At 46.7% G+C, this 21,745-nt stretch overlaps 1 protein-coding gene across 1 annotated transcript in view; it reads left to right on the forward strand.

The window, feature by feature from the left end:
* The first annotated feature begins 26 nt into the window (after positions 1-26).
* Positions 27-21,745, forward strand: part of LOC118213993 (cilia- and flagella-associated protein 47-like) — a 79,019-nt gene continuing 57,300 nt past the window's right edge. The window contains exons 1-22 of the mRNA XM_035393318.1: positions 27-370; positions 1,179-1,333; positions 2,391-2,506; positions 3,027-3,165; positions 4,409-4,637; positions 5,220-5,389; positions 5,671-5,801; positions 6,230-6,453; positions 6,644-6,839; positions 6,941-7,112; positions 7,306-7,449; positions 7,794-7,980; positions 10,809-10,905; positions 11,765-11,981; positions 13,093-13,337; positions 14,124-14,254; positions 14,479-14,601; positions 15,820-15,951; positions 16,252-16,329; positions 16,791-16,935; positions 17,502-17,587; positions 17,717-17,885. Coding sequence (XP_035249209.1) covers positions 221-370; positions 1,179-1,333; positions 2,391-2,506; positions 3,027-3,165; positions 4,409-4,637; positions 5,220-5,389; positions 5,671-5,801; positions 6,230-6,453; positions 6,644-6,839; positions 6,941-7,112; positions 7,306-7,449; positions 7,794-7,980; positions 10,809-10,905; positions 11,765-11,981; positions 13,093-13,337; positions 14,124-14,254; positions 14,479-14,601; positions 15,820-15,951; positions 16,252-16,329; positions 16,791-16,935; positions 17,502-17,587; positions 17,717-17,885 — 3,436 coding nt within the window. The 5' untranslated portion in view covers positions 27-220. The remainder of the gene's footprint in view (positions 371-1,178; positions 1,334-2,390; positions 2,507-3,026; positions 3,166-4,408; positions 4,638-5,219; positions 5,390-5,670; positions 5,802-6,229; positions 6,454-6,643; positions 6,840-6,940; positions 7,113-7,305; positions 7,450-7,793; positions 7,981-10,808; positions 10,906-11,764; positions 11,982-13,092; positions 13,338-14,123; positions 14,255-14,478; positions 14,602-15,819; positions 15,952-16,251; positions 16,330-16,790; positions 16,936-17,501; positions 17,588-17,716; positions 17,886-21,745) is intronic.

The following is a 21,745-nucleotide window of genomic DNA, read 5'->3' on the forward strand; positions in this document are numbered from 1 at the left end:
CTAGTTTGCTCTCGCTACTAGTTTAAACCTAGGCTATGTTTTAATAATGATCTGTGCCTTATTGTCGGGCGTTACCTAGCAACCAACGACGCACCAAACTTGAACTGCATGCCAACTCATTCAACTATACGCAGTCTTTGAAGTTAGTTTTGCAATAACTGCTCAATTTAAATATTAGTTTAACTGTCCAACGCTTTTATTTTCTGTCTGTAGGCTACTAATGGCAGCGAAAGTTGTAGGTGTGCGAATTTATCCCCCAGTTGTGGAGTTTATCGACGTGAAAGCCGGGGAGGTTTACAAAACAACTCTCACAGTTACAAACACGGGGAAATCTAATAGACGAATGCGATTGCATGGACCAATTTCTAAGGTAAGACTAACTTTTAAATGTTAGCTATATCTGGAGGTTGTCATTGGGATTTAGGTCTTGTTCAGATGATTTCTGGTGATCTGATCCCTGGCTAACATAACAAAAATCTGTGTTTATATTATATGGCACTGGTTTTTTATTTATTTAGCTTTGTTATTAATAGACGACTTATTTATTGTCATGCAACCCAGCACGAGATTACCTTGAACTGTTTGTTAGTAACTAGTAGGCTACCCTTAGTGAGCAGCAAACCTTTACTGAATGGTTATATAGTTATAAATTATAGCTATTACTAGGTTAAACATATAGGCTGTCACCCATATCATGATTTGTTTATAATATTTGATGTTAATGATATGTTTGTTTTATTCAGTTTTATTTAATACGGAATGCACATTTGTAAACATTTATTACTGAGAAGTATATTTAATTTGGAACAAATTTCCTTAGAGCATTTGTAACGTGATAGAAGATATTATACAATTAGCATATTCACACCAATTCCATAATTTGTTAAAAATGACTGAAACAATTAAGAAAGCTGCTTGATGAACAGTGACAAACTGACACTGTTTCAAACTGTTCATGCAAAAAGTTGCAACCAGTAGCATAACCATATGATGGCACACCACATGTATTTGCGTGGCTAGTGAAAGACCAATGCAAAAACATTCCAGCGCAGTATTAACGTTTCGGCTAGCAAGCCTTCGTCAGAACAGGAGAAAAACCTCTCCTTTATGCTCAGTGGACTAAAAGGACAGCATGAACCAAAACCATTTACCTATCGGTCTGTGTCTTGTGTCACTAGCTTTTCAGGTTGCGGGTGGTGAACCCGGACACACCCATTGCTGCGGGGCTGTCCTTCACCGCCACAGTAGAATACGCGCCAGAAAAGGAAGAAAACACTGCTGATCGCTTGGTCCTAGTCTCAGATGATGACGTCATTGAGATTCCACTCCGTGTGTATGTTCTGGTCATTTTTATATATTTATAGACAAATAAGACTCATCCAGCCAAAAAATCTTATTTCCCCCCAATGTGTTCTGCTCCATCCATCCATTATCTAACTCGCTTATCCCTGGTCAGGGCCACAGGGTGTGCTGTAGCCTCTCCCAACATGTATTGGGCGAGAGGCAGGAATACACCTTGGACAGGTTGCCAGTCCATTGCAGAGCACAAACACCATTCACTCACACACTTATACCAAGGGACAATTTAGACTCTTCAATTAACGTAACCAGTCTTTGGACTGTGGGAAGAAACCGGAGGAAACCCATATGGACACGAGGAGTTGATGCAGCATCCACACTGGAAGGCCCTGTTTCATTAATGCTATTACAAACAAAAATATTGTTGGCTTTTGTGCTGGTTAGTGTTTCTCCAGGTATAATGGTTATAAAGTCAGCTTGCTTTCTGTATCTATTGTTTTGTGTCTAATTGACCATGGATCAATATTAAGTGGATCCAAGCTGTTTAACATTTCACAGTGGCCAATGTGTTCCATTTTAAAATTCAGTTCACAATATAATAGTTTAAGCTTAAAAATGGGTCACATTTCAACTTATCAGGACCAAAAGCTTTTTGCTTTCAGATGCCCAGTGCAGAATTATTGGAAAAGTAATGTATGCTGATCAAATTATTATGTTTTATGATTTGTGTTATATTGTTAAATTCTTGAAAAATGTATCTTCAGCAGGGTCACTGTATTTCCTATACTTCCTGGCAGTAGACAGGTTAAGTGGATTCCCTCATTGTATTTGTGATGATTGGAATATTAACCCTTTAAGATGTAAGGTTACAAATATGTGATTAGAATCTTCTTATACTGATGTCACAGTCACTTCTGGTAGTTGAAAGCAATGGAGTTCTAGAACACTGACTTTGAATTAAAAAAAAAAAAAAAAAACATTCCAAAAAGCCTACTCTTCAAATGGTTGGATTCCATAGTATGACTACCTGGTAGTGTGGATGTTAAGTGGCATCTACTGTTCTGTTCTGTTCTGTTCTGTTCTTTTCCCAGGTATTGCCCAGCCTGCTCTTTGCGGATGGACTCCCTTGTTGATTTTGGCTCTGTGGTGGCAAATAGTCAGATTATCAGTAAGGATGTGGAACTGACCAATCAAGGATCTGCTCCAGGTAAGATCACCATTACTTCTTCGCATTTTTTCCTCAAAAATTACACCTTATTAAGATTATGAATGATTGTTCTCTCGTTGCTTTTGCAATAAAATGATTTACTTCTTGATACAACCCGTTTTAACAAACTATAAATTGCTGATCTTTATGATTTAATCCTGAATTTCTGCCATAGAATTATCATGAAAACCTTGACAATATATTGTCTACATTTTGACTATTTCCATGGATCACCATGAGATAGACTTGTCTTGGTCCCGACTCTGTTATTGTCTGAGATCCACTGTGCTAAGGACTAAATTGTGTTTTTTAGCCCTTGAAAAAAAAATTGCTTTTCAGTACCATGTTAGTTCCATGATCTTCAACTGAGATTTGAATTTGGGACATGTATGTAATTGCACTTGGGTGACCTTGTTGGGGGAGTGAAATGACTAGTCAACCCTCAATTTGTTGGCGCAAATGATTCCTTTCTTACTGTTTGTGAAGCTGACTGTTGATTGGTTGTTTTGTCTTCCTCGAGGTGCCTTTGAGATCCTGTACCAGGGGGACACGCCCCTCAGCATCACGCCCTCCAGTGGTGTTGTGGCGTCCGGAGGCACTGAACTGGTGAGAGTGGAGCTGTGCGCTGACCAACCCCAGCGGGTGTGTGAGGAGGCCACGTGAGTACTCACCTCCAACACCACTCATAAGTACCCACAGACGTGTGTGTGTGTGTGTGTGTGTGCATGTGTGCACATGTGAGTGTGTATGTGTGTGTGTATTTGTGTGGATGTGTGTGTGTGTGTGTGCACACGTGTGTGGATGTATGTATGTATGTATGTGTGTGTGTGTGTGTGCACATGTAAGTGTGTGTGTGTATGTGTGTGTGTGTGGGAGAGAGAGAGAGCGAGAGCGAGAGCTAGCAGAAGGCCTGCTCCTGTCGCTGTCCTTTCAGCACCCAGGTGTTTCCAGTACCTGGTCGGACAGCAGGACCACGGACAGCACCAGCCCCACTTACAGGCCAGATAGCAGCTGGAACTTTTTCACAATAAAGGCAGCTGCTCCCTCTTGCCTAAATTAGGGGACCGTGTAAAGACCTTGCTTCCCCAGCCTGAAGGGACAGACCTTTCTGTTGTTGGTGCTTTTTTTTATCAGCGCTGTGTTGATTTTTGTTTTAATTTTGTGAATTTGTCTCCTTTGTTTCCCTGCGAGGAGCTAATAAAAGGTGGACAGACGACGCTTTTTTTCTGAGCCCGCTCACCATGTGACCCAGCTACCGTCCCAGCGCTGTGTTGATGCATAGAGCAGGGAGACCCAAATCTGGCCCCGAAGGCCAGTAGCACTGCTGGGTTTCTTTTCTACCTGACAGCTAATTAATCGATTAATGCCACTGATTGGCCAGAGATTTAACTCCTCTGGCGTCCGGGGCTTCAATCAGTCCTGATTAGAGGCAAAGAATAAAAACCAGCCGTACTACTGGCCTTGAGGGCCAGATTTGAATATTCTCTGGCACAGATCGTGTTTATGTATTTTTGATGTATTTTTTTAATGTGTGTCACTGTGTTGCTATATTTGTGTGTGCTGGGATGTTTGTGTGTGTGAGTGAGGATAAGAGGATGTGTGTGTGGTGATGTGCACATTAATGGTGACCTGTGTTTGCCCCTCTCTCAGTGGTGGCCTGTGTTTGCCCCTCTCTCAGTGGTGGCCTGTGTTTGCCCTTCTCTCAGTGATGGCCTGTGTTTGCCCCTCTCTCAGTGGTGGCCTGTGTTTACCCCTCTCTCAGTGGTGGCCTGTGTTTGCCCTTCTCTCAGTGGTGGCCTGTGTTTGCCCCTCTCTCAGTGGTGGCCTGTGTTTGCCCCTCTCTCAGTGGTGGCCTCTGTTTGCCCCTCTCTCAGTGGTGGCCTGTGTTTGCCCCTCTCTCAGGGTGAAGCTCCAGGGTAGCAGTGACTTGGTTCTGAGGATCTGTGTTGAGGTGGTGCAGCAGGCTCTGGAGTTGCTGGACCCTTCTCGCGAGGTGAAGCTGTCCTGCCTCCGATTCGGCCCCACTTATTTTGGGACGTCCCGGCTGGAGAGAGTGGTTCTGGTGAACAGGGGCCCGGAGCCCAGTGACTGGGTGGCCCTGTTGCAGGACGATGCCATCGGAACTGAGGCGGTAGGAACAAACAGACACTCGTTTGTGCACATGCACATATACATGCACACCTGCATCCACACCGCATGCACACCTGCATACACACATACATGCACACCTGCATCCACACCGCATGCACACCTGCATGCACACATACATGCACACCTGCATCCACACCGCATGCACACCTGCATGCACACATGCATGCACACCTGCATGCACACATACATGCACACCTGCATCCACACCGCATGCACACCTGCATGCACACATACATGCACACCTGCATCCACACCGCATGCACACCTGCATACACACATACATCCACACCGCATGCACACCTGCATGCACACATACATGCACACATACATGCACGTGCAAGGAATGTGGGAGCAAGACTGGCTGACCAGGTTGCCTCGTAGGAAGCAAATGTGTATTTTTAAAGTTTGTCGTGATCAAAACTTTGTCTACTGTAAAAAAAAAAAAAAAAACCCCCGCTCTTTTTTGAAAATGAGGAAATCATTTATTCTATATCTGAATGTATTTAAAATATATTTAGTGAGCTGCAGGTGCGTGGGGTTAAGGTAGCATGTGGTTCCTCAGGGCACTGACCTGCAGAAGAACACGTGTGTGGAGCTGCTGGACCGAGACCGGCGGGGAGAGGCTGCCCTGGGGGATTTCTCTGCTGTGCTCACCTGTGTGCCCAGTGAGGGGAGGCTAGAACCCAATCAGAGAGCCCTCCTTTCTGTGTGCTTCAGTCCTGCGGACGACAGGTAATGTGTGTATGTGTGTGTGTGTGAGAGAGAGTGCGTGTGAGAGTGTGAGTGTGCGCGTGCATGTGTGAGCATGTGTGAGTGTGTGTAAGAGTGTGTGAGAGCGCGTGAGTGTGTGCGCGAGTGTACGTGAATGTGTGTGAGCTTGCATTTGTGTGTGCGTGTATTCTTGTTCATGCGTCTGTGTCTTTGTGTGTCTCATTCCTGGGTACGATGGGAAACTGCTGTGTGTGCTCATACTTTTATAGAGGGTCTGCATCAAATGATTTTTTATGTTACAGGGCTCCCAAAGACAAAGGCAGCTCTGTCCATCCTCCCAAACGAGACTTCAGCCTCTTCATGAAGTTTGAGATTGTGGGCAGTAAAGAAGGCTTCATACAGCAGCTGAGCCGAACCACACTTCCCTGCAATGGTGAATTTTTCAGGCCTGTTTGAAATCCATTGCATGGACAGCCAATCACTGTTCAGTAATAAACCATGTGTCAAATGGGCTAATTCTCACACAAGTGTCCTTCAAAATTATTCACTTGTTCTATATTAACAATCAATCCATACAGTATTAATTAAAAAAGATACCCCTGCATATGGATGAAAAATATTGTTTTACATACATTACATTACTTTTATTTAGCAGACACTTTTATCCAAAGAGACGTACAAGTATATACACATACGTCTATGTATTTGACAAATTCGCTCACTGACCTGAATTTGCTGTAAATGACTTAATTATATACATATCAGACATAAACATATACGTTTGCTAATATATGCAACATCTATATGTTGACATTTAATGGGAAGACGACCTTTGACCCCCCATTCCCCCCCCCCATGCAGGAAGTGTGGAGCTGGCAGTCACAGGGTCTGCGCTCCCGCTCTCACTCTCCGTCAGTCCCAGCTACAGCTATGACTTCCAGCAGTGCATGATGGGAGAGCGTGTGGACGTCCTGTGTGTCCTCCACAACCACTCCGCTCTGCTTCCCGTCGCGTTCCGCTTCCGCAAGACCGCCAACTTTGCCACCGATCCGTCCAGTGGGCACATCTCCCCTGGGCAGTGCCAGGTAATGACCCCCCTCTCTCCAGACCCCTCCCACGTCAGTCCCCGGAGCCTCTCGGATACCTGAAGCTCCTCCCATTGTCTTTACCGGGTGCTGCTGTTGGCTGTGACTAGGGAAGCTGCTCATGCTGTTTGGCTGACATTTGCTGATTTGTTATTGGTTAATTGAACCGCTCTGCCCTGTTGCCGGGCAGGATGTGGTGCTGTCCTTCGTCCCGCACCAGATGGGCGTTTTCCGAGTGCGGCACGTCCTGGAGGTGCTGGGTCAGGTGGCGCACCTGGACCACACCGCCGCACAGCTGCACCTGCAGAGCTTCCATCACACGGTCCTGCAGCTGTCCGCTTCGTGTGCGGCGTCGAGCGCGAGCGTCACGCGTAACGCTGGGTCAGGTGAGCCGGCGGCCCCGCCCATCTTCTGTGCGTCTCACTCTCTCTCTTTCCTGACTCCTTTTCACCCACGATTCCTTTTTTGTGTGTTTGTGGGTGTTTAGGATTCACTCGGGCTGTGACCACGGAGACGGGCCGGTCTGAGAGTGTGTGGGCAGGTGAGCTGGACACCTGTGTGGGCGGGGTTCACCTGGCAGCTCCAGGTGCAGCCATGATGCGCTCGCTCCGGGGCAGCCAGAATCCGGGACAGAGCCAGTGCGTCACCATGAAGTACAGGTGAGGAACTAACACACCCTCCCTAACACACACAGTAATGAGGCGCCTCAACTTCTCTAATACCGCTACCAATATAGCCATGTAGGATGTAGATTTACAGTACCCATCAGAAAAGAGAGTTACAGTTGAGCCTTGTGGTGTGATATTGGATGTTATAGTGCTCTGTTTGTGTGCCTGTGTTAACTCAACTCAGGACCACAGCACAACCGTACAGTTACGTGGACCCGGACTTTGCCTTCACTGAGGAAGAGGAGGGGCAGAGGAAGCAGCACAAAGAGAGATACCTCCACTTTATCAGAGCCCTGCGCCAATCCCGCCTGCAGAGGGCCAGAGACAGGTACCTGTCTGCCCCCATGCCTCAGGGCATACTGTGGGAGAGGTGCAGTACCACTCACACGCAGCAGAGGGCGCTCTATTGTTCAAGACCAGAGAGAGTTACATTACCGCAGACACACAGCAGAGGGTGCTCTATGGCATGGAACCAGAAAGAGTCATATTACTACACACACAGCAGAGGGCACTCTTGCTCAAAACCAGGGAGAGGTGCATTACCCCACTCACACATACACAGCAGAGGGCGCTGTATGCCTCAGGACCAGGAAGAGGTGCAGTACCGCACACACCCAGCTGAGTGACCGATAGCGATGTAGTGTTGCAGCTGTCCCACTGTTGCACGCACAGGAAGCTGGCTGCGGCCCAGGGTGAGGTGAACATCGGGATCCCTCCGGCTGCGGGCCTGGTCCCCCCGCGCCTCTCCCTGCAGGACATGGAGCTGGACCAGAGCGACGGGCGTGGCCTCACCCGTCGGACCGGCCTGCTCACCACCTGCGCGCTCGCTGCCATGGAAACCAGGGCGGCCTCCAGACTGGTGAGTTGGCAGAGCTAGACAAACATCTGGGTCCCACATCTGCACCCCACTCTGGTATTCCCCCTGAGGTCAGTGCACCCCCCCCACCCCCTCAGCAGATTCGCTGTTCCCCGTGTCTGCGTGGTGCTCTGTCGGCGCGGCAGCTGGCAGCGGTGTGCCGTCGCCCTGCCAGCTTGTTTCCCTGTTTCCTGTCACCGCGTTTACAGTTCCTGCGGGCAGACGAGGCGGGCCCGGTGTTCCGCTGCGCTTCCTGATGAACCCGGCGGCTCGCGGCTCCGACGCTTACGAGCTCGGAGCGTCCCAGCAGCCGTTAGAACCGCGGCGGCTAGCGAGCGGCTGTCGCTGTCGCTGGCTCTGACACTTCCTGAGCACCGAAAGCTACGGAGCTACTTTGGATCATGCACCGTTGACTGGAAACAGTCGAATGGATAGGAAAACGCATTTAGGAGTTAACTGTTGTTAGCTGTTACTGTGTGTTCCCACATTTGATATTATGTCAGTTTCTTCCTACCCAGTAACTCGGAGCTGAGAAATTATGGCCAACTTTCCGACTTGTAATTCCGCGTTAACTGGCTTTTTCCAGAGTATCTGTCCTGGTCAGAAGGTTGTAATTAGGAGTTCCCCAGGTATCTGGAATGCAGCATTCAAGCTGAGCTGGCCAGCGCTGGTTTACAGCTGCAGGTCTGAGCTGTGCTTATGACCCAGTGCTCCGGTGGTGCGTCGATGGTGAGAGATGCAGTTTTGTGCGGCTTAAAGCGAGATGGCCCCTGGATCACCAGCAACCAGACCAGCCCAGCTGAGAAAGCACTTCCACCCCAGGGGAAGTTTATCTTCTCAAGAGCTGATTTAGCCAATTGTGCCCTGGCTGCAGACGAGAGGCACTGCTTCTCATTAAACGTTTACTACATTTCAGGCATTCGGCCAGATGGTCTTACCCAGAGCAACCTGCACAGCACAGCTTACAGTCTTTATGTACAAATCCATCCATACAGCTGGATGTTTACTGAAGCCGTTCAGCCTGAGTGCCTATAGCTGAAGGTCTGAGTGGCAGTGCCCCAGCTGGGGGTCACACTCACAGTCTTGGAGTTCTGAGCCCAGTTCCCTCATCATTATGCCACATGCCGCCCGTAAAATGAAGCTGCACAGCCCAGGCCCTGTGCTGTAAAAACAACAGTAAAAGACGCACGCTCTCAGTTCTGCAACATTTATTGCCCGAGAGAGCTTACACTTCTGGTATTTCTGTTATTGTCTGCTTGGCCAGTGGTTTGTTTTATTTCATTTTATTTGTTTGTTTAAGTTGAGCCGAATGTATATCCATAAGAAGCTCAAACTAGGAAGAGTTTTTAAAGCTATCATTGAAATTGTTTCCTAATACACAAAATAGATTTTCCCTTACTAAAAAAAGGAGGGGCTAAAAAATATAATATTTAATATAAATTAAGTTTAGAAATTGTGTTCAACAGTAAACATGTTCAGGAACATTTTTATTTAAATACAATTTATAGAATTCGCTTCATTGATGGAAGCATTGATTATTGAGAAGGTACATTTCTATAATGTGATTTTGATGTTAAACTTAAAACCAAAATGTAAACAGTTGGATTGTTGTACCGTAAGATCTGTTTTAAATCTACTGTACTGTATTTTTTTCAACACATTTTATGCTGCAGTAATCCGTTGCCTTCATTTTAGCTTTAAATGTAAAAAACGGGAAGCATTTTTGAGAGTCACGCCACGTTATGAAGTTGACAGGGCATTAGCAGGTAAACTGGCATGGTACTGGAACGAGGCTGATGTGTTCATCAAAATATTTTCCCGTGTTACCAATTTTTTAATAACCATTACATTACATTACATTATAGGCATTTAGCAGACGCTCTTATCCAGAGCGACTTACACAACTTTTACATAGCACTTTACATTGTATCCATTTATACAGCTGGATATATACTGAAGCAATGCAGGTTAAGTACCTTGCTCAAGGGTACAACGGCAGTGTCCTTACTCGGGAATCGAACCTGCGACCTTTCGGTTACAAGCGCAGTTCCTTACCCACTGTGCCACACTCCGTCCTTACATTACATTTAACCCTTTATTTTGTGAGACCACACATACTGTATGTGATTAGAATGTTCTTAACTGAACATTCTAATGCTCATGTAACAATCACTACTGGTAATAGAAGACAATGTAGTTCTAGAACAATGACTTAGAATTTAGAAAAAATACAACATTCCAAAGAACCTGCTCTTCTGAGGTGAAATTTCCTGTAATTACTCTCTGCGATGTGACGTGTGTATGATGATGTGACGTGTGTATGATGATGTGACGTGTGTATGATGATGCGACGGTGTGTGTGACGATGTGATGGTGTGTGTGATGATGTGACAGTGTGTATGATGATGTGACGGTGTGTATGTTGATGTGACAGTGTGTATGATGATGTGACGGTGTGTGTGACGATGTGACGGTGTGTATGATGATGTGACGGTGTGTATGATGATGTGACGGTGTGTGTGACGATGTGACGGTGTGTATGATGATGTGACGGTGTGTATGATGATGTGACGGTGTATATGATGATGTGACGGTGTGTATGATGATGTGACGGTGTATATGATGATGTGACGGTGTGTGTGACGATGTGACGGTGTGTATGATGATGTGACGGTGTGTATGATGATGTGACGGTGTGTGTGACGATGTGACGGTGTGTGTGACGATGTGATGTGTGTATGATGATGTGACGGTGTGTATGACGATGTGATGGTGTGTATGAGGATGTGACGTTGTGTATGATGATGTGACGTGTGTATGTCTTGGCGCAGGTGACAGAAGGGATGAATGCGGTACCCTCCTCTGCAGAAGAGATGGCCGACTGCGGGAAAGCTCTGTCTGCTCAGCAGCTCTACCAGGTGGTCATCGGTGAGAAATGCGCTGCTCGTCACTGTCTGCACGTCGCTGAGAATCCCTACAGCAGGGGGCGCCAGCCCAGGTCCTGGAGAGCCGCTGGGTCTGCTGCTTTTTGTTTTTACTCGGCACTTGGTTGAGCAATTTAAGCAAGTGATTACACAGTTAAATCCCCTCACTTGGTTTCTGTGGTCTGAGTTGTTGTATTTAAGATGAAAACAAAACCCAGCAGACCCTGTGGCTCCCCAGGACCAGGGTTGGGCCCCCCTGCTTGTACAGGGTCAGTCCCACAGCCCTGTGTGCTCTGTTTAGTCTTGTACTATTGAAACACCTGCATGTGGTGAAACACAGCATGTAAATAGTTACATGTGAAGGCATACTCTGTGATTTACACTCTCCTGTATTTGTAAAACAGCGGGATCAGTGTGAAGTGCAGGAGCCCCTGAGGTTGAGTGCTGCATGTGTGTGAGCATGTCAGAATGAGTGAGTGAGTGTGCTTGAGTGCTTTCATGTACATGTGTGTAGACCAGGGGTGCACCGCTCCAGTCCTGTTAGGGCTGTTCTGTGTCCTGGTTTTTGTTCCAACCAGCCAGCTACCTTAGTTTTATTTATCGGACAGCTCCATAATCCATGCTGGTTCTGTCCTGTTCCTGAGCACAGTAAAATCTATGGAGGACACTAGCGCAGTTCTCAGCTGTAGCTGGCGCTTATACAAATGTCAGCTCTAGATATGATCGAGCTAATTAAATAACCAAGAGCAGAGGTTGGCACAAAGTCCTGGAGCGGATCGGCCCTTGCTGCGCCGCCCTGGTGTGGTCGTACGCGCGCGCGTGTGCGGCGGTGGAGGTTGACGGCGGCGCGTGGCGTTTCGCAGGCCCGTCCGCGGTGGACTTCGGCGAGGTGTGCGCGCAGTCCGCCTCCGCGCGGCAGCTGAAGGTGGCGAACGGCCTGCGGGCGCACGTGTGGGTGCAGGTGGAGGTGGGCTGCCCCGAGCTGCAGCGCTCCAGCCCCCTGTCCCACGTCCTGCCGCCCCTGTCCAGCACCACGGTGCCCCTCATCTTCGAGAGCGCCACCCTGGGCTCCTTCAGCAGGTCAGTGACTCCTGGCTCAGAGGCACTTTTATGCTTTCTATGCAGCTTACCTTAGCTTGACATTTGTCTTTTGTTCCGTGCTCCATGTTAGACAGATTATTTGCTTTCATGTTTTTGCTGAATGGCACTGATTATACGCTCTCCCTAAACCCAACGCTCCTGATGCAATCGTGCCCTATTCCAAGTGTCTGAGAGTTTTCTTAAATTGAACTTTGACTAAGTTCCACTTAATTTCCTTTCATTTGCCGCTAATGGAGGCTGAGAGATCTAATTTGGATCCTCGCCCAAGTGTAAAACAACCAAGTGTGCGTGGGTCCCGCTGGCTTCAAAATGAGCCCCGCTGCCCCGTCAGCCAATAGCCTTCCTTCTTACAGCTCGGCTCATTCACGCGCTGCCGCGGCAGTCTGGGCAGCGATTAGCATTCCATCCACAGGCTTCTCTGAGCGACTTCTCTCCACAATCATTACGAAAACAAAATGGCGTCCCGGTGCAGGTGGAATGCAGGCTTATCTGATTAAGCAAAACCGTGTGGAAACCAATACTCCAAAACACAACCAAGTCTCACAAACAAAAAATAAACTGTCAATTGAAGAAATGAAAACAGTGTGTGGTTCAAATACTGGTGTGGCTATGTGCTGGTGTGCACAGTCACGCAACATATTGATTTAATCAGCTGTAAGATGGTGTTGTGCTGTTGGTACAGGTGCATGTGGTTGGTGCAGTGCTGTTGGTGCAGATGTGTGCGGTTGAAGCAGTGCTGTCTGTGCAGTGCTGTTGATGCAGTGCTGTTGATGTAGTTCTGTTAGTGCAGTGCTGTTATTGCAGTGCTATTGGTGCAGTGCTGTAGATGCAGTGCTATTGATGCAGTGCTGTTATTGCAGTGCTATTGATGCAGTGCTTTTATTGCAATGCTCTTAGTGCAGTGCTGTCTGTGCAGTGTTGTTGGCGCAGTGCTGTTAGTGCAGTGCTGTTATTGCAGTGCTATTGGTGCAGTGCTGTAGATGCAGTGCTATTGATGCAGTGCTGTTATTGCAGTGCTATTGATGCAGTGCTTTTATTGCAGTGCTCTTAGTGCAGTGCTGTTGATGCAGTGCTATGCTGTCCTCTGCAGGTGTGTCTCATACACAGTGAACAGGAAGCACTCTGGTCATGTGGTGGTCCAGGCGGAGGTGGTCCCTGTGGCCCTGGAGCTCTCGGCCTCAGAGGTGGTCCTGTGTCCCACCCACGGCCTCCTCGCCCAATCAGGCTACAGAGGCAGCGTCACACTGTCCAATCGGCGCAACCACCCGGCCCACTTCACCTGGAAGCCCATTATCACCGATCGCGGCATCGCTTTCTCAGTCCGACCCGCCACAGGTGACCTGTTCTCTCCCTGTGGCTCCACCCCCTTCCCCCTCCTTCCTGTGTCTGCACCCCACTCAACTCTGTTTCCCTTCTGTATCTGCAGTCTCCACATAGCAGAACACTCTACTGTGATACACTGTTCACCTTTATATGTACAGTGGGGACCAAGGGTCTAAGGAATTATACTGCCATATATATTATACTACCATGAATTGATTGTTTTCATTATTTATTCAGAGGCTAATACAATTATGATACTCCTTTTATACTTTCTTATTCTAGAAAACATCTTTATTTATAAGTAAAAAAAAAAACATGTATACATATTTATTAAAGGTCAAAAATAGTTAGTTCTTGCTGTGTCCACCTTTCGCCTTGATTACTGCCTTCATTCTGCTTGGCATTTTTTCCACCACCTCATCTTCCATTTCATACCAGCGCTCTCTCAACACTAACCACAGATGATCTGCTGATGTGACATGATGTTTGGCCTTTTCCCTCTTCAGTTGATCCCACAGATGTTCAAATGGATTCAGGTCTGCTGTCTGTGGGAGTGTCATCCTAATAAGCTCCCCTTGTTCACAATAATGTATCTTGAATAAGAAGTGTAATAGCATTGTAAACCACACGTGTAAACCAGGACTTGTTGGTGTCCTCAGACTTTTGGTCCCCAAAAAATATATTCACCCTGTATCTGTAATTCCCACTCTTTCTCCTGTCCCTATCTACACTCTGCCAGCCTGTAAGCTCTCCTCGGTCTCCCACTCACACCTGTCCTCACCTGGGCTCTTCTCTCAGGTACCGTGGAGGCCTACCGTGAGCTGGACTGTGAGGTGGTGTGGCACCCTTCATTCTACTCCCCCCTGGAGGGGCAGTTTGACCTGTGCGTGCACCAGGGCAACACTGCCAGGCTGCAGTGTGTCGCTAAGGTAACCGCTCTCTGATCTCTCTGCGATTTCTTCGATGGGGGAGGGGTTACGAGGATATTTATTTTCTTGCTTGATGAGATTTGTGGAGCTTTGTGTGGATGGGCTGTTTTGTATTTAGATAAGGTGTGTGTGTGTGGGTGCATGTGTGCATTTGTGTGTGTGTGTGTGTGTGTGTTTATTTTTTAATATCCTGTATATTGCACATAGTCTTTTCTCTCCCTCAGGTTGGGTCCTGCAGTGTCCAGCTGGCTGAAAAGCACATGTTATTGAGTTCAGTGCCTCTCAATTTCACAACCATTAGAACTACAGTATTGCGCAACACTGGCCACAACCACGCCTACTTCCAGGTAGGAACCCCACTGTATTACCCCTCATGGGTAATACAGTGAGAGAAGCACCTGTGACGTGTGTGTGAAATACACATTTGCTCTCTTACTGTATGTGTATCTACTGTTTCTGTGTTCTCATTTAGATTATTTGGATTGTATATGTGCGTGCATCGTCAGTCACAGGCATGTGCTGTGTACCTGTCTTTGGTGTATGATATGTACCATGTGTGCTGTGCACCTGTTTCAGGTGTTTGATGTGTACCCCTGTGTGTGCTGTGTGTCTGTTTCAGGTGTTTGATGTGTACCCCTGTGTGTGCTGTGTACCTGTTTCAGGTGTTTGATGTGTACCCCTGTGTGTGCTGTGTATCTGTTTCAGGTGTTTGATGTGTACCCCTGTGTGTGCTGTGTACCTGTTTCAGGTGTTTGATGTGTACCCCTGTGTGTGCTGTGTACCTGTTTCAGGTGTTTGATGTGTACCCCTGTGTGTGCTGTGTACCTGTTTCAGGTGTTTGATGTGTACCCCTGTGTGTGCTGTGTATCTGTTTCAGGTGTTTGATGTGTACCCCTGTGTGTGCTGTGTACCTGTTTCAGGTGTTTGATGTGTACCCCTGTGTGTGCTGTGTACCTGTTTCAGGTGTTTGATGTGTACCCCTGTGTGTGCTTTGTACCTGTCTCAGGTGTTTGATGTGTACCCCTGTGTGTGCTGTGTACCTGTTTCAGGTGTTTGATGTGTACCCCTGTGTGTGCTGTGTACCTGTTTCAGGTGTTTGATGTGTACCCCTGTGTGTGCTGTGTATCTGTTTCAGGTGTTTGATGTGTACCCCCGTGTGTGCTGTGTACCTGTTTCAGGTGTTTGATGTGTACCCCCGCGTGTGCTGTGTATCTGTTTCAGGTGTTTGATGTGTACCCCCGTGTGTGCTGTGTACCTGTTTCAGGTGTTTGATGTGTACCCCTGTGTGTGCTGTGTATCTGTTTCAGGTGTTTGATGTGTACCCCTGTGTGTGCTGTGTACCTGTTTCAGGTGTTTGATGTGTACCCCTGTGTGTGCTGTGTACCTGTGTCAGGTGTTTGATGTGTACCCCTGTGTGTGCTGTGTACCTGTTTCAGGTGTTTGATGTGTACCCCTGTGTGTGCTGTGTACCTGTCTCAGGTGTTTGATGTGTACCCCTGTGTGTGCTGTGCACCTGTTTCAGGTGTTTGATGTGTACCCCTGTGTGTGCTGTGTACCTGTTTCAGGTGTTTGATGTGTACCCCCTGCCGGGGATGGTGGTGACTCCCTCAGAGGGTGTGGTGCCTGTGGGAGGGCAGGCGGAGATTCAGATCCACTTCACTCCGGAAGCGGTGGTGAAGTTCGACACCAGAGTGGAGGTGAGGGCTCAGCGGTCCGATTGTTGTGGTAAAAATGAAATAAATGTGAATGAAATTTAATACAGTTACCTGGGAGTAATTTGTATTTGGTTTGAATGTTAAATATTGACGAGTCATATAAAATAGGGAGAAAAAAAGTGAACTGGCAGGCATATATACCTATGCCTATGTGTTTATCTGCAGGGTTATTGATGTTCTGTATAATCTGTGTGTATTTCTGTGTGTGCGTGTGTGTGTGTGTGCATGCATGTATTTGCATTTGTGTGTGTGTGTGTGTGTGCGTGTGTGTGTGTGGAACAGATTGGTTTGAAGAGCTCTAAATCCCTGGAGCTGAGACTGGGGGGGTGTGTGGAGCCCCCCCTAGTGGACATCAGTGTGGTGAGTGTTTATAATTCTACAGCTGGAGGAGTCTCCTCTGTGACAGAAGTGTATTTTTAGTGTTCTCAGAATACCATCATTCGGGATTAAGAAAGAAATGGAAGCCTACTGACTGTAAAACCAAAGTTTTCTCTTAATTCCAAGATGAGAACAATGGTTTTTTTAAAAAGTGGTGGTGATAATTTAGCGTTTCTTTGTCACAGTAAAGGAATTGACATTTTTTCTGGTCAAGATTTTAGGTGTTTTAAGTTCACTTTTTAACCAGATGTCATCCCTAGTTGCTCAAATGTTGCCTGTTTAAGGAGAAGGGGGATGGGGGAGAAAAAGTGGGTAAAAGGCATCTTTTTTTCTTTCTTTTTCTCTCATTTGAATACCATAGATGCATTGAGAATGTTATGCTTGTGACCTCCGGTGCAGCCTATCCCATTGCTCCACATCTGCTGATTTTTGTTTTTTTGCAGAAGTCCTTCCAGTTCCACGGCGTCCATTCTGGCTCTACCCGCGAGGCTCCTTTCACCCTTCAGAACCTCTCCTCCTCTCCGGCCTGTGTGCAGTTTGACCTGTCGGAGCACAAAGACTTTGCTGTGGAGTTCCCTCAGGGCACAGGTAGATTCTGCCTGGGGCTTGGCCTGTCCATGCATTGATAGTAATGATCCAATAGCGTTAGCTAATATGCCCCCCCACCCCCCCCAGCACTACACGGTGTCTCCTCACCACACAGAAAAATCTATGGGTACGAAATTAACAATGATTTCAGAAGGCAGGTCTCTGTTGTGCTTCCGCTGGTAACCAAATGGATGGTGGTTCGAGGGATGGCTGATTGTGTTATTGTTAGGGCAGCGGTGCAGTGTAATGGTTAGGGAACTGGGTTTGTGGCCTGCGGGTTGTAGGTTCAATTCTCCCTAAGTAGGAAACAGCCGTCGTGCCCTTGAGCCAGGTGCTTAACCTGAATTGCTTCAGTACTATGTCCATATGCATAAATAGATGCCATTTAAATGCTCACATCGTTTGTGAGTTGCTCTGGATGGCAGCGTCTGCTAAATGCCTGTAATGTAAAAAGGCAGGCCTCTGCTGTTCAGAGATGCTGGTTGCTGGGTGACAGTGTTAGAACGGTTGTGTGATGCAGGCGAACAGTGGCTCTGTAATCTGTGTATCGGGCTTGTGTGTTACAGGCACCAGACTGGAGTCGCACCTCTATAAGATAACACTGGAGGGGCTGGAAACGGTGGAGTGTTCTCTCATATTCTCCCCGAAACAAGTAAGCGGGCTCGTGCCTTCTCCTGTTAACAAGCTGAGCGTTACGACGTCTTCCTGAAGTAGCCAAACGTACGTCTTTTTTTTCCCTGTTGACCCGTGAACGTGGGATTCCCGCGCTCACCTCTTGCAGGTCGCGGCGTACGACTTCAACCTGCCTGTGACTCTGAACAGCATCGGCGCCCCCTCTCCTCCCCCGAGCTCCGTGCCCAAAACGCCGTCCTTCCGGGACAGGCACATCGTCACCCCACGGCCTCAGCCGGTCACCGTGGTGACGCCGTCCCGCAGGGTGCAGGCCACAGGTAAGACAAAGTGAGCAGGACTGTGTGTGTGTGTGTGTGTGTGTGTGTGGTGTCTGTGTGTGTGTGTGTGTGTGTGTGTGTGTCTGTGTGTGTGTGTGCGTGTGTGTGTATATGCGTGTGTGTCTGTGTGTGTGAGCATGTGCATGCTTTCACTGGTGAAACCTCATTGCAGTGTATTCCAGTAGCAGCAGCCCTGTTTCTCAGTAAAACATTAGAGCAGTGACTCATCTGTAACTGACACAGCCACTATTCTGTTCTCCGTCTGCTTTCCTTCACCTCCGTTCCTCCTCTTATCCTCTGTTCCTCCTCCCATCCTCTGTTCCTCCTCTTATCCTCTGTTCCTCCTCTTCTCTGTCAGTCTCTGCCCCTCCGCCCTGAAAATCCTGTTTCAACACATTATTACGATTCACTAATCAGTCATCTTCACGTGTGAGGCTGACTCCAGCCTCCACCACGGTCTGCACTGTCCTCCACTCACCTGTTCATGTGTGTGGACACCTTTAAATGTGTTTGTATGTAATGAGCTGTTAATCCTGTCCTGTACAAAGACAATAAACTCTGAGTGTCTCTCTGAAACTGTCCCTCTTCACTTCCTTTCTTTGCCACCTCAGTATTCTTCCCACTCCACCAGTTTCAAACTGTCCCTTCACTGCACACCCTCTCCCAGTTGGCATTTAACCCATTTTTAAGCGTAAGATCACAAATACGTGATTAGAATGTTCTAACGCTGATGTAACAATCACTGCCGGTAACTGGAAGCAATGGAGTTCTAGAACACAGACTTGGGATTTTGAAAAACAAAAAAAACATTCCAAACAAACTACTCTTCAGAGGTTTGAGTAATTGCCATTTACTTAATACTAACACAGGCCCCGCTTGCTGGCGCTGGACCAAGCTGCAGAGGACAGTTGGTTAGGCACCCAATGAACTGTGTTTGTTGTTCAGCTGGCAGCTGACAGGGAAGTGAACAGAGGCTTAGTTTCTGGCAACTCCAGCTTCTTTTCAAGGTTATGAACAGACAAACTAGGGCAGTTGCAGTTCACTTGGTATTTTAAACATATACTAGGAAAACATTTCTTCATACCTGTTACATTAATTTGTGTGTGTGAAAAAAAATCACACACTGAAAAAGCTTGGTGTTACCTTGGAGTGTATGTCACTGTTCTTTGTTCAGTGAGGTCACTTTAATTTTTATATGTATATTTATTTGAAGACATCTCCCATGTCGTCAAACAGTGATTCATCCCTATCAGTACACATTAAAAACAAAGAGAGACCATGTGTACTCTGTAAGAGTTGATTTAACACTGAACATTTTACTGTGTGATTTCACTTGAAATGGAAGTCGTAGCACACCACGAAACTCTCATTGCTAGGTAGCTTTACCATCACCGTTTTGAGAAAAGTGCGATATAAAAATTCCAGGAGTTTTTGCTCAGTCCCTGTTGCAGTGGAAATGCACGCTCTTGTCGTTGCCTGTGACCCGAGGAAGCCTTCCTCCATTTTATCCCCGAGCTTCTGCCTATCCCCCCGACGAGTCATTCTCTCTCAGAGCCAGTGTTACGCCAGAGCCATTATGTTCCTGTCTGCCCACCAAATATTACGTAGTTTAAGGTCTCATCTTTGAAACACAGCTCATGAAGAAATGTGCGACTCTTGAAAGCCCTACTGCACTGGGCATGGGCACTAAGGATCACAACCCGAGCATGTCCCCACCCTGGTCACATGGTCAGCTTGGTCTTCTGTTTTAAACCAAGTAAGGTGAGTTAAGTGTGATTAACTGCTTTAATCTATCCATTAAATTCTGATTAAAAAAATACAAAAGCTTAGCAGACCTTCAGGCTCTCCCGGTCCAGAGCTACTAATGAACAACTCAGCTTTTTTTTTTTTTTTTTTTTTGGGGGGGGAAGCTTTTTCTGGCCCTTCCGTGCTGTGAAATGGTGAAAAATTGATGCTTTTACAAAAGGAGTGGGTGGTAATTTATTGTAAACGCTAAATTGCTAGCCGCACAGCCGCGATTCCCCTCACTCGCTGTGCGAGTGCTCTTGGCGTTAATAACCCCAATAAATCAACATAAAGCCCACATTTGCACATTTAGACAGAAATTATGTCTTTCCATCAAGCAGCACTGCTAACCTTGCGCCGGTCATCGCTTGAGTGAAAGGGCGAGAGATTATGTGCGTGGGGGTGTGTGGGGGTGTGCGGGACTGCGGTAGCGAGTGGCTAACGTTAGGACACTGATTAATCGCACCGCGGAGGGGAGAAAAACTTTCTCCGCCTTGTTAGGACAAATTCAGACTGCGCTGATTGCATTAGACAGACACTGCATTGTCTGAAGCTTCCCCCAGCGCACAAGTGATTCACAGTCTCTTTGTCACACAGAACAGTAGGAAGAAAAAAAAAAAAGGAAGATTCAGAGATGCAGGTGTACTGTTGCTGGGTGACGCGGCGTTTGAGCTGTTGTGTGATGCAGGTAGAGTGACTCTCTGATGGTTGATGCATCTGTTGCGAAAAGCTGAGACTAACTTCCCCCCCAATATAAACACCTCTAAATAATTAGGCCACATATTTACTAGGCATGTGGATTGTATGACGGATTCACGCGTTAAGGAAAGGTGTGAATGAATAACAGACGTGTGCCATCGCATGTGGAATCAGGAGGGGACGTTTTTGAAAAGGTCACAAGCTTGTATAGTTCATAGGCTAAGGCAAGAGAAAGGACGTGTTAAAATGTAAGATCCGTTCACGATACACACTTGTTATTCAGGATCTGCAGTGTGCAGCATCTGATTCTCCAAACTCCTCTCAGGCAAACCGAACGCTATATTATGGTGAAGAATCACTCAGTTGTCAGAGGCCCACAAGTGTTTTTGTCTGATAAAAGAGGGAAACTCAGTTAAAGGAATTTGATTTTAGATTTAAACATTAAGCATGCCAGTGCATATAGATTGTGAAGGGCGACCAGAAAACAAAACCTAAAGAATTACAGCAAAAATACAAGGAGTATTAAAGAAGACAGTCTATAACAATCAGATCTCACATCCTGAAATGGGAAGAATGAACAACACCTTGTCTGAGAGTACTGTAGAATACGAATTCAGGATTGCTGGAGGAATAATTTGCAGAAGTACATTACTCTGTTTTCATGGTGGATATATTCTGTATGTACATTGTGGTTTTTGATGTAGAAATGTGATATACAAATTTGGTACTACTTTGTTACCATGTTACAGTTTTTGGAAACGTTTATAAAAAATATCTTCTATTAATACATACAACTCTAGCATACACACAAATTATATAAACAGGAATTTAACAGCAATAAATTGCTATTTAAAGCTCGAATCTTGTCTTTACATTACATTACAGGCATTTAGCAGACGCTCTTATCCAGAGCGACTTACACAACTTTTTACATAGCACTTTACATTGTATCCATTTATACAGCTGGATATATACTGAAGCAATGCAGGTTAAGTACCTTGCTCAAGGGTACAACGGCAGTGTCCTTACCCGGGAATCGAACCTGCGACCTTTCGGTTACAAGCGCAGTTCCTTACCCACTGTGCCACACTCCGTCTTCTGTTAATACATACAGCTCTAGCATACACAGAATTTATATAAACTGGAATTTAACAGCAATGAATTGGATTTCAATCTTTATAAATTTTGGACTAATGGACTCAAGACGTTAACTTTGAGTTTTGATTTTCTGCTGCAGTACATAGTTTAGACCAGCAGGGGTCTAAAGATGCTGGAAGGAAAGGGGACTGAATGGCTGTGTGTGTACCCCTTTGTCCAGAGCTGGGGAGAGCAGATGCCCTACATTGCACACAGTCAGATTAATGGCCTGCAGGCTG

This window comes from Anguilla anguilla, chromosome 15 (assembly GCF_013347855.1).
Source record: "Anguilla anguilla isolate fAngAng1 chromosome 15, fAngAng1.pri, whole genome shotgun sequence".
NCBI classification, from domain to species: Eukaryota; Metazoa; Chordata; class Actinopteri; order Anguilliformes; family Anguillidae; genus Anguilla; species Anguilla anguilla.